This window comes from Narcine bancroftii, chromosome 4 (genome assembly GCF_036971445.1).
Source record: "Narcine bancroftii isolate sNarBan1 chromosome 4, sNarBan1.hap1, whole genome shotgun sequence".
NCBI classification, from domain to species: Eukaryota; Metazoa; Chordata; class Chondrichthyes; order Torpediniformes; family Narcinidae; genus Narcine; species Narcine bancroftii.
In genome coordinates this window covers 264462758-264475410 of record NC_091472.1, presented here as the reverse complement: position 1 = coordinate 264475410, position 12653 = coordinate 264462758, and the positions used below count along the sequence as shown (strand labels likewise).

The following is a 12653-nucleotide window of genomic DNA, read 5'->3' as shown; positions in this document are numbered from 1 at the left end:
AAGAGGGTTACTAAATAGGGCTGGGGATTGAAAGGCTCCATCCTAACATTAACCACATACTTTTCACATTGTTCACATGATTAGAAGGCTTGATGACCAAAGTCAGTCTCCAAAGTCATGTCTGGACTGAGCTATTTTGCTTTTCTCAACAAAGGAAACATTTTATGTGCTGTCTGAGAGAGCAGACTCATCCCAAAACTGAGAACATCCAAATGTTCCAAAGATTAATGTCCTTTCAAATGTCTATCAGGAAGTAACAACTCTTGTGTAACTGCTGGCCAAAGGATTTAGATGATTCACTTCATCACTGCCACGAAACCAGGCCTGAACAAACACCATATGCAGCGGAGGATAGTTTATAGTGTTTTGGATTTGGAGAACTCAAGAGTAAACTCTGAGTGAAATGTACATGAAACCCATTCAATTCTAATGGATCCATTCTAAATCAATGAATGATTATACAATTACAACAACTTCTACTAAAAGAGAATTCAAAATGGCTGCCTCATGACCATATGGAATCCAGGAAATCCAGACGTGAATGCAATATGTTAGCCATCAGATGTACTTAAACTTGGTTTAGTTACATGTATCTCAGCAAGATTTAACTGATTGGCAACCTACACAGGCCAAATCCATAGCTAGTTGTAACTACACAAGAATCAAAATCCACCTCCTCCAACACTTAAGACTTGTCCACTTGGCACTCGTTCCACAGCCAGAAGATTCCTCATAGAAATGAGTAATGCCAGATTACAACCAGGGCCAACTCACCACATTCATTACATTAAATAAAAAAAACACAACACAGGAAACAGCCTGTATTGCCTACCATTTTGAGTTTAGCTTCTCAACAATCCTGTCTAATAATGAGGCCACCAACAGGAATAAACAAGAATAAGATTGATTTTCTTCTTTACATTGGAAAAGTGAGGTGGGGGGGGGGGGGTGGGGACTGGGTGCAGATTGTTATTATGGTGGTGCAGTTTCATAGTGGTTACTTCACTGGGTTTATAATTCAAAGGCCCACAATAATGATCTTGAGACACAAGTTCAAATCCCGTCAGGATCGCTGAGTAATGTACAATCAGTTCATTAAACAAGTCCATAATTAAAAAGCCAATCATAACTATGAAAATGCAGGGCTGCTCTTAAAAACCATGTGATTCACTGATACCCATTAATGAAGGAAATATACTGTCCCTACTTTGGTCTAGTTATGTGCAAATCCACACCCAGAATATTTTGTTGACTTGCCTTAGGAAAGCTGCTCAGGTTAAGGGAGGATAGGGGTGAGCACCCAAATTCCAGTCATGCCAGCAATGCCCACAGCCTACAAATGATGAAGAACAAGTTGTACACATACCTCGTGCTGCTGCAGAGACTGATGACTTTTTGTTGGCTTCCGTGAAGACATCCCCTTCAAGAATGGAACTCTTCCCCTCTTTCTTTTCAGAGACAGTGGCCTGTGCTTGGGCTGCCATGATAGCTGGTCATAGTTCAGTGAACCGAACCTAAGATCAAAGTTTATATAATAAATACAGAAGAAAAACAAAATGAAACAGGTTGCATAGAGTTTCTTAACTTAGTGATAAACATTTATATGCTGTGCAATTATGGGGTGTGTGAGGGATTAAATAGCTTCTTTCTTGAATAAACATTAAGACCACTAGTTAAGGTGTTTAATAGTGCACAGAAGCTCATTTTAGGCCTGCCAAGTACAATCGCAGATTGCTATGTTTATTGCCATTAAACAGCAATGATTACAGCATTAAATAAAAGGATTTGCTTTTGTTGGATATTTTAGAATCTGGAGCTTTTACAATACATTTCTCCCCTAATATACAATCTGGAGCTACTCACTGTAGTTTATACATAATGTTGTTATTCACAATACATCTGCTCATTTGATCAAAGGCAATTTAAGGTGTAAAAAAGATGAAAATACTGCAAATGATGGATCTCAGAAATAAGAAAAAGAAGTCACAGAAAATTAGCATTTGTGAATGGAGAACGATCTACCTCTCCACCTCATCCTGCACCTTTAAAAATGCTTTGATCCTAACATGCTTTAACCACCCTGGTCATGCTCTCTTCTTCCCCTTTTGTCAGGGAGAAAGGGAGAAGAAACAGTCGCTTGAAAACTCAAACCTCCAGATTCAAAGACAATTTCTTTCCTATTATTATCAGACTTTTAACTGGATCTTTTAAAAGATGAGGTACCTGCACTATTTAACTGTACTTTATCCCAGGGTGCCATGGTTTAGTAGAGTGGTTAGCACAATGCTATTACTTGCACCATTGACCCAGGTTTGAATCCCACACTGTCCATAAGGAGTGTGCACGTTCTCCCTCTCCCTGCGTGGGTTTCCTCCATGCACTCCAGTTTCCGCCAACATCCCAAAGATGTATGGCATTAGTAGATTAATTAGTCATATGGGTGCATTAGGGTGGCTCAGGGCCATGGGCCAGGAGGGCCTGTTACCATGTTGTAGCTCTAAATTTAAAATGCCTAGTAGTCTTTGACTTACTGTAACACTACACCCTGCACTTGTTTTATTAGTCCACTATCTGCTGTACTTAAATATGGGTTGATTTGCCTGGATATCACACAAGACAAAGCTTTTCACTGTAACTTAGCACATGTGACAATAACCAATGCAATTCAATTCTTCTTAATACCTATCCTGATATCTTGCATAACAAAATGTCCAACTTTGATTAATATTTGCAGCTGTAAAGCCAGTTAGGGTATTTGACTCTATTATTATGACATAGTGCCAGAGAACTACAAGCTGATGGAGCTGCACATCATGCATCAGAATGTGTACCACTATTTTCCTGACCAACACTGAACATTAGGACCTCTCCCATTGTTGCCATGCGCAGCATATCCAGTTGCCCTGTGAGGAGATGGCGGTGAGCTGCCTTCTTGAACAACTGGACTCCCTTTGGTGAAGGCACTGTTGGATACATAATTGCCGGATTCTGACCCAGCAACAATAAAGGACTGGGAATATACTTCTAAATCAGATGGTGTACCAGTTGAAAAGGAGTTTGCAAGTGGTGCTGTTCCCATTCGCCTACTATCCTTGCCCTTCTTGCTGGTAGAGGTCACAGGTTAGAAAGTGCTGTTGATGGAGCTTGGGTGGGTAACTGCAGTGCCTTTGTTGAAGGTACACACTGCAGCCACTGTGCTCTATTGGTGGAGGGAATTAATGTTTAGACACTTGATGGGATGTCAATCAAACAGAATGCCAGAATGGCAGTTGATACTCTGCACTGAAGCAAAGAATGAGTTGAAGATTTGTAGTCAGGAAAATGTTGCTGAAAGCTAAACCTTCATCCTTGGGAATGTGTTTCAATTCTTTACATGGCCTATCTTTAAAATGCATCCTGCTGTCTGCATTGTCCCAAATCCTACACACGTACCACAGGGGAACAAAAGAGTAAGACCTTTGGGAGGCAAGGGTATACAAGGGTTGGAAATACTTGTTTAAAAAAAAACTGATTCGAGGACTTTACAGCTAAGAATAATACTTCTAAAAGCCATAGCCTTCTTTCAGATCTGGGAAATTATTTTACTGATGCAAATTGTTTCACAAGGCAAAAAAAAACAAAAAAATTTGGAGTTGGATGAGTATCTCTCAATTCATGTATGATTCATGCTTCTAATTTAAACAATGAAAGTTTCCCATATGGCAAGGTAGCAGCACTCCTATACAGACATGAGATCTCAAACAAATCTTCCTTTAACTCAAAGTAGCGCAATACCTTTACAGTGCCAGCGACTGGGGCTCGAGTCGTGCACTGTCTGCAAGGAGTTTGTATGTTCTCCTTGTGTCTGCGTGGGTTTTCCCCAGGGGCTCCGGTTTCCTCCCATTGTTCAAAAGGGGTGTAGATTAATTGGATGTAAATTGGGTAGCATAGACTCATGGGCCGAAATGGTCTGTCACTGTGCTGTATGTCTAAATTTAAATTTGTAATTTGAAATTTTATTTTAAACAACTGCAGAAATTTTAAATCTGAAATAAAAACAGAAAATATTTAAATACTCAGCAAGTCAACTCAAATCCATGGGGAGGTTATCTCTCCTGTAACTCAGATCAGCTTTCAGTAAGTTCTCCCACAATATTCAACAGGGTGGTTTGAACTGCATTCTGTTGAATACAGAACACTGTGTAATGTTAGACAAAGCATAAATGATCGATATATAGCTTGATAACCTCTCTGTAGTCCATCAGAGGTACATCAGATCAGAATTTATTGTCATGAATGTGTCAGAACATTCTTTTCTTTGCAGCAGCATCACTGGGCAAATATTGCTGTAAATTACATTTAAAGTAAATAAATTAGTGCAACAGAAGCGAAAGTGAGGCAATGTCTGCGATTCATTGTCCATTCAGGAATCTGATGGCAGAGGAGAAGAGGCTGTCCTTTTGCTGATGGTTGCTCACTTTCAGACTCCTGTACCTCCTTCCAGATGGAAGCAGTATGAAGAGGGCTTGGCCAAGGTGGATAGGGTCCTTGCAGATAGAGGGTGTTTTCTTAAGACACCGACTCTTGTAGATGTACTCAAATGAGTGAAGATTGATGGCCATGATGGCATTGGCCAAGTTCACAACTTTTGCATAGTTTTTTTTTCTTGTCTTGTGCATTGGTACCTCCATACTAGACTGTGACACAACCAGTCAGAAGGCTCTCCATGGTACACCTGTAGAAAATCTCAAGAGTCTTTGTGACATACCGAATCTCCTCAAACTCCTCACACGGTATACCCCATGGCAAGCCTTCATTGTGATTGCATTGACCTAGAGGCCCCAGGACAGATCCTCAGAGATGTTGACACCCAGGAATTTGAGATCTTAACCCTTTAAATGCTGACCTCTTGATGAGGACTGGTTTGTGATCTCCTGATTTCCCCTGCTTGAATACGACAATCAACTCCTTGGTTTTGCTAATGCTGAGTGCAAAGTAGTCGTTGTGGCACCACTCAACTATCTCTAACATTACGAGTGCAGAACCCACTGCAATTGAAACTTTAAGGGTAAACTTTCTCTTGGCAGAAGATGGCATGGAATATTAAACAGAGATCGTGAGCAAACAAAGCACAGGCAACACATGGTGGGAAGAGCCAGAGTGATGGAACTGAGATTGAACGTAGAGCTGACATCTTTGGCGGGTTGAAGTTCTGATGTAGAAAGAAGAATTATTGGGTGATACGTACAGGCTATAGGTTAGAGCAGAACCACGAAAAGGCAGGTGGACAGAGCTGGACAAAGACATCAGGAAAGTGTTGAATTGCTATAGATTTTGATCCGGTAGAATGATGTACCATGGTCAAACATCACAGAGCGATTTATCATTTTAGAATATGGTCAAAATTAACACAGCAGCAACAGTAAATGAGACATCATGATTCACCACTGCATTGTTGGAGGTTTGTAATGGAAACAAAAAAGTCTGAAACAAAAGATTTAGAAATGATTTATGAAATGAGGAAGTGGCCTGCAAAATGTACTCTTAATCAGTCGAAGTGCATCTCTTTGATCAAGTGGATACCCGTGGACTGGAAATTGATGGAAATCATTAAAATATACATTTATTGTGCTGTATTTTAGCACATCCAGGATGCAATGTAACACTTCATATACCCTTCCAGATAAGCAGGAATTAGCCGTTGATTACTTCAGTCAAGCCTCTTTAAGTAATCTATTCTGAAATAAAGATAAACTTGACTTCAGTGGAAGTGAAATTTTCCTTGCAATGTAAATGAATTGAAACCAATGCACATGGATGTTAACCCAAAGCTAATCTTATTAAATGTCCAATGCTGATCGTATTAAATGCCTGATTCTTTTACTTCAATTCTGGTTTCCTTCATTATCCTTCCAGTTGTTAACACATGTCCCTTCCTTCACCTACTCCACACCCCTGGTTCCCCTCTTTCCTCCACCCTTTCCTCTTTCCTGCTCCTCATCCTGAAGCAAAGGGGGGGGGGGGGCAAGGAATTAAGGACTGAACCATAATTCTCTTCAAGACTGCAGCCCAGAAGAAACAAATTGATATTCAGTGGTATTACCTTCACCAGATCCTTCAATGCAGCAATTACCAATGACCAGAAATCATACTTAGAGTGGGTTAGAGTCTGGGATTCTATGTTCTAGATAGGCACCCCATTTAACTTTAACCTTATGATCTTGGGAAGGCGATGGTCCTCCATTCTGGAGACATGACCCACCCAGCGCAGTTGGGTCTTCAACAGCGTGGATTCGAGGCTTGCGGATTCTGCCAGCTAGAGTACTTCGATGTTGGTGATGAAGTCATTCCAATGAACGTTGAGGATGGAGCAGAGACAGCGCTGATAGAAGCATTCTAGGAGTCGTAGGTGATGCCTGTAGAGGACCCATGATTCAGAGCCGAACAGGAGCGTGGGTATGACAACGGCTCTATACACGCTGATCTTTGTGTGTTTCTTCAGGTGGTTGTTTTTCCAGACTCTTTTGTGTAGTCTTCCAAAGGCACTATTTGCCTTGGCGAGTCTGTTGTCTATCTCTTTGTCGATTCTTGCATCAGATGAAATGGTGCATCCGAGATAGGTAAACTGGTTGACCGTTTTGAGTTCTGTGTGCCTGATGGAGATGTGGGGGGGCTGGTAGTCATGGTGGGGAGCTGGCTGATGGAGGACCTCAGTTTTCTTCAGGCTGACTTCCAGGCCAAACATTTTGGCAGTTTCCGCAAAACAGGACGTCAAGCGCTGAAGAGCTAGCTCTGAATGGGCAACTAAAGCAGCATCGTCTGCAAAGAGTAGTTCACGGACAAGTTGCTCTTGTGTGTTGGTGTGAGCTTGCAGGCACCTCAGATTGAAGAGACTGCCATCTGTGCGGTACCGGATGTAAACAGTGTCTTCATTTCATCTGATCCAAGGATCGACAAAGAGATAGACAACAGACTCGCCAAGACAAATAGCGCCTTTGGAAGACTACACAAAAGAGCCTGGAAAAACAACCACCTGAAGAAACACACAAAGATGCGTGTACAGAGCCGTTGTCATACCCACGCTCCTGTTCGGCTCTGAATCATGGGTCCTCTACCGGCATCACCTACGGCTCCTAGAACACTTCCATCAGCCCTGTCTGTGCTCCATCCTCAGCATCCTCATCACCAACATCGAAGTACTCGAGCTGGCAGAATCCGCAAGCATCGAATCCACACTGCTGAAGACCCAACTGCGCTGGGTGGGTCACGTCTCCAGAATGGAGGACCATCGCCTTCCCAAGATCGTGTTATATGGCGAACTCTCCACTGGCCACCGAGTCAGAGGTGCACCAAAGAAGAGGTACAAGGACTGCTTAAAGAAATCTCTTGGTCCCTGCCACATTGACCATTGCCAGTGGGTTGATATCGCTTCCAACCGTGCATCTTGGCGCCTCACAGTTCGGCGGACATTGAGGTCTTTCATCCGGTACCGCACAGAAGGAAGCAAAAGCAGAGAAATAGGAAAGATCTACAGAGAAAATGATTAACTTTCATTTACAAGTTGACTTGCCTTACATACATTCATTCATTCATACACACAATATTTGGGGCTCCATAAAGAAAGCTGCATGACTTGCTGAGTTTCTCCAAACTTTTTGTGTAAAGTACGCATAGAGTCTGCAGATTTTTTTTGTTTAACGTGATATTTTGAAGTTAGATTTAAGAGAGTTTATTTTGAAACTGTTTAGCCTAATGGGAAATTAGTCAAAAACAAAAAAAAAAGTGGCATGTAAACGAATGCCAGGAATGTTACTGGGATATTTGGTTGCTGTGTTTTCTCTGGAGGAACATATCTGTGAATAATTATTTAAAATTACAAGCAGATTTCTTTTTCATCCAGCACACAGGAAGAAACACCATGGAAAGTGAATTTTCAAGAGGATCTTTTGTTAAGGATCTGGCAGCTATTTATTCTTTTCCTGTGTATTGTGGTCAATCAATGCAACATGGGCCCAGTTATTTTACATCCAGCATTGCTACTGAGTACTTCTGGGTCAGATGCAGGTTAAAAGTCCTTTCATCTTGCCCTAAAAGGTGTCAAGTAATTGCAAACACTGAAGGACATCCCCTCCCCAGTTCATGAGCATGCCTCTTTCTCAGGCATCTTTATGGTCTTTACTAAGTGACCAATTTAGTGCTATTATGACCTGTTTTTGCCTCACACCCATGTCCCTTTGTCATTCAATTACTCTTCTCCTACATCTTATCATAAACCTGTGGCTTTTGTTCTTCACCCAATCACCCAGCTCTGTACTGCTCCTCCTCTTTGCAACTTTCCACACTTGATAGGGGTTCATTGACCTGAAATGTTTCCCGCATAACAGTAGTGGCCACATTGCAAAGCATTTTAGGAAAATCTGAGCTTGTGAAAGGTTCATTATTCATGCAAGCTCTTTCTATCTGTAATCATGATTGTGTTACTTATACTGCACTGGTGTCACAACTCCTGCGACCTGGCATCATTCCGCTTACTCTCTGTGTGGAGTTTGCATGCTCTCCCTGCCACTGCTTGGATTTCCTTTTGCTTTCTCGGTTTCCTCCCAGATCCTAAAATGTGCAGTGTTTGCAATTTAGCTTTAAGGGCCACGATGAAAAAAAATCTGACCCGGGAACATTCAGTAGCAAGGCTGGAGATAAAATAACTGGACTCCATTGACTTACCACAATACCCAGGAAAAGGATAAATAGCTGCTAGTTCCTTAACAAAAGCACCCCTTTAAATTTACTTTTTATGGTGTGTTTCTTCCTGCAACTGAGATGAAGAAAAAAATCTGAAGTCCAGCACCTCTAGGTTCAAAAATAGTTTCTTCCAACAGCTATCAGGGTCTTGAACCTCTCCATACTACCCTAACTGCAACCATAAATGACTCCACGACCACCAAAAAAAACCTCTCTGGGCTATTGAAACCTCTTATTGTTACACTGGCTGCAACTGAGAATATTTATTTATCCATGCTTTTATATTTATTATCTCTTTTTCTACTTTGACACATTGTGTTAATTTAATTTATACTATTGTGGATGATGTATCATATATACATGTATAAAAACACAATGCTGGGGCAACTCAGCAGGTCAAACAGTGCAGCCGAATTATGACCGTAATTGGGACCGAACAATCAGTTGTATCTCGAAATGTATGAAGTCGGAATTATGCCCGCACGCGTGGGGTACCAAAGTGTTAAAGCAAACTTTTTAATTAATTTTTTTTTTCATTGTACATTTGACGATAACAACTGAAAGCTTCTTGAATTTGTTGATCAACCTTGTTGAATCTTTCCACAATCTGGTCCAAACTTACCTTGTTAGTCGGCATTCCGGGGCCCCAGGGCTGGGCGAGGCCATCTTGATTCCTGTGCAAATGGGCAAGTGTTCAGTAGGCGCGTGTGTGGTAGTTCATGTATAGGAGTTCTGTTGGCGCATGCGCGAGAGTTAAGCACCCTGGCAATATTGAAATTGCATCCTTAACTCTCTCATATGCATCAACCAAACTCCAATAAATGAGCCCACCACGCATGTGCCTACCAAAGACTTGCGCATTCGCAGAGGAATCAAGATGGCTGTGCCCAGCCCCGGGGGCCCGGAATGCTGACTAACCAGATAAGTATGCACATTTTGGTCTTACATACCCTGTATCTCTGTTACAGTTTGTGAAATACAACAAAAAAATTTATATATCTTTTTAAAATTCGTTCCATGTGCAGATAGTCATAAATCAAATAGGTTGTAAGTCGGAGACTACCTGTACTTTACATAGCAAAGATAAAGCTACAGAACCAATGTTTCAGGCTTGAGCCCTTCATCAAGGTGCCCAAACAAAATAGTTGTGGGCAGAGGGGCAGTATTGGTAGCACAGACCCACAGGCAAGAGGCTAAGGGAGGGAGGGCATAACAGCAAAAAGGGGGAGGGGGGGATGGCTCTGTGAATGGAGAGGGAAAAGGGTGGAGACCTGGAGGAAAGGAGACAGAGGCATAGGGAAATGCGGGAGAATGGGGAGTGGGGTGGCAGAAACTGGAGAAGTGAATGTTAATACCATCGGTTGGAGAGTGCCTAGATGGAATATTAGGTGTTGCTCCTCCAATTCACGGGTGAACACGTTTCCTCCAATTTATGGAATAGCCTCATTATTTGCCAAAAGAAGCATTGCGACATGCACTGCCAAAAAAAAAGTGGCCAACCATTCTACTCTGTGCCTCACTCCAATGCTGAGATGTTTGTCCATAGCCTCATGCTCTGCCCAAAAAGATATGTGGCGACAGGCAGTGCCACACTCGCAAGTACAACTTCTCTCTCACCACCATTTGGGGCCCCAAACAGTTCTTCCAAGCAAAACAACACTTTACTGTGAATCTGCATGGCCTCATACACTCTGCCAAAGCAAGTCCACCCTTAAACTGGAGGAGCAGCACCTAATATTTCCTCTGGGCATTCTCCAACTGGATGGTATTAGCATCGACCTCCAGCTTCTGCTAGCCACTCTCCCAATCCCTTGATCTCCTTTCCTCAAGCTCTCCACCTACTTCCTCCCCCCCCCTGCCGCATGCTGGTGTACCTTCCCTCCCTTATCCACCTATTACCTCTTACCCCTGGGCCTGTGCTCCTCATCTTACCCTTCCTACCACTATTTTGTTCAGATACCTGTCTACATTTTGCTCCTACCACAATAAAGAGCTTGAGGCCAAAACACCAATTATATATCTTTATCTTTGCTATATAAAGTGTACGTTTGACCTGCTGAGTTTCTCCAGCATTGTGTTTTTACTTCAACCACAGTGTCTGCAGATTTTCGTGTTGACCCACCAGTGGGCTGATATCGCCTCAAACCGTGCATCTTGGCGCCTCACAGTTCGGCGGGCAGCAACCTCCTTTGAAGAAGACCGCAGAGCCCACCTCACTGACAAAAGACAAAGGGGGAAAAACCCAACACCCAACTCCAACCAACCAGTTTTCCCCTGCAACCGTGTCTGCCTGTCCCGCATCGGACTTGTCAGCCACAAACGAGCCTGCAGCTGACGTAGACATTACCCCTCCATATATCTTCGTCCGCGAAGCCAAGCCAAAGAAAAAAAAGTATGAAAGCACCGAGGAAGAATTTCAATGCATCAGTACATTGTACTTATGTACATGACAATAATCATGTTCATGGCAATAATTAAGTGCATGAGAATAATTATGTACATAATAATTATGTATATGAGAATAATTATGTACATGATAATAATTGTTGTAAGATGACTGTACTGTTACAGCTTCTATAATGCGAGCACTGATGCTCGTGCAGATCTCTGATGAGCAGGGAATAGAAAGGTGTCTTTCAGTGCTCCTTCACAGGGTTCCTCTGGCTAATCAACACACTTGACAGCTCCATACTAGTTTAAAGTGCCTGGAGAAAAAGGCTGGCAGTGTTTCCTTTTACATTGGAAAGAGACACAGAGTTCATGCCCAAAATTGCCCAGACCAGAAGGGCTGTGAACATCAGGGCACAAGATCCACCACCGTCCCCCCACCCCCAACCCCTCACCACGAAAAGAGCCCTGGGAGAGGACCCTGTGGGGTAGACCATGGCAACAAACTAGAAAGAGGCTATGGCTGCAAACCTAATACCAGGCTGCTGGAAACTGGAACATGGGAATCAAGTGTCAGGACTGGGATTTATGAGGTTGCTAAAGACGAGTTGGGCTCCCAATGAACCTTGGGTACTGACAGCTTCCTAATTGTATTGGGGGTTTGGAACCGGGGCAGAGGAAGGCGACTTGGATACCTGGAACTCGTGTTTATCACTGGAACAGATGGGAGGCCATTCAGCTAAGGAGGTTAGGGAAGCGTGCACAGGAGGTGGCAGGATCTTCAGACCCTCGATACCTCTAAAGGGGCTCTCTTTTGTGCCTCTCTCTTCTAGATAGGGCACTTTTCCAGTGGCACCTCTTTGTGTGCCTTTACATGACAAACAAAAGGAAACAGATTTTGTGTATTTATGTACAGGACAATAAAGACATTTTTAAAAATGGATAAAGTCTCATCTTTGGTAGGTTTGGTAGGTAGTTTAATAAGCCAGTGTATATTACCCCCTAGCATGTAGGTGAATGTTAGAATCTGATGGAAGATGATGGCAATGTAGGGGAAAAAAAACTAATGGGATCAATGTTGGATGTACGTGAGTAGGTACTTGATGGTCAAAACAAACTGGATGGGCTGAAGGGCCTGTTTTTGTGATGAATGGCTTCAAGGGTCACAACTTGACCAGATAGGTGGATAGATAAAATAGGTTGGGCTTGTGTAAAAGAAGCTGAGAGGTGACTTAATAGGAGTATATAAAATTATGGGAGGCATAGATAAGTCAACTTTTTCACATGGTAAGGGTTATTTTAACAAAGAGGTCAGACGTTACAGGTGAGAGATTCTAGGTTTAATGGGAATTTGAGAGAAAGGTTTTTTTTAAAAACAGAGAGTGCTTGATATCTGGAGCATCTTGCCAGAAGAGGTGATAATCCAATATAATCACAACATTTAAGAGGTATTTAATATACTGTACACTTAAGTAGGGAAGGCAAAGAAGTATGAGGTCTTAATGCAGGCAAATGGGATTAGTGAAGATCAGCCACAAGGTCAGAAT

The 12653-nt window shown here is 42.4% G+C and overlaps 1 protein-coding gene across 1 annotated transcript in view; it reads right to left on the bottom strand.

Annotated features, from left to right (window-relative positions):
• gli2a (GLI family zinc finger 2a) overlaps positions 1 to 12653 on the bottom strand; it is a 481485-nt gene that overhangs the window by 333550 nt on the left and 135282 nt on the right. Inside the window, exon 3 of the mRNA XM_069934894.1 lies at positions 1367 to 1514. Coding sequence (XP_069790995.1) covers positions 1367 to 1484 — 118 coding nt within the window. The 5' untranslated portion in view covers positions 1485 to 1514. The remainder of the gene's footprint in view (positions 1 to 1366; positions 1515 to 12653) is intronic.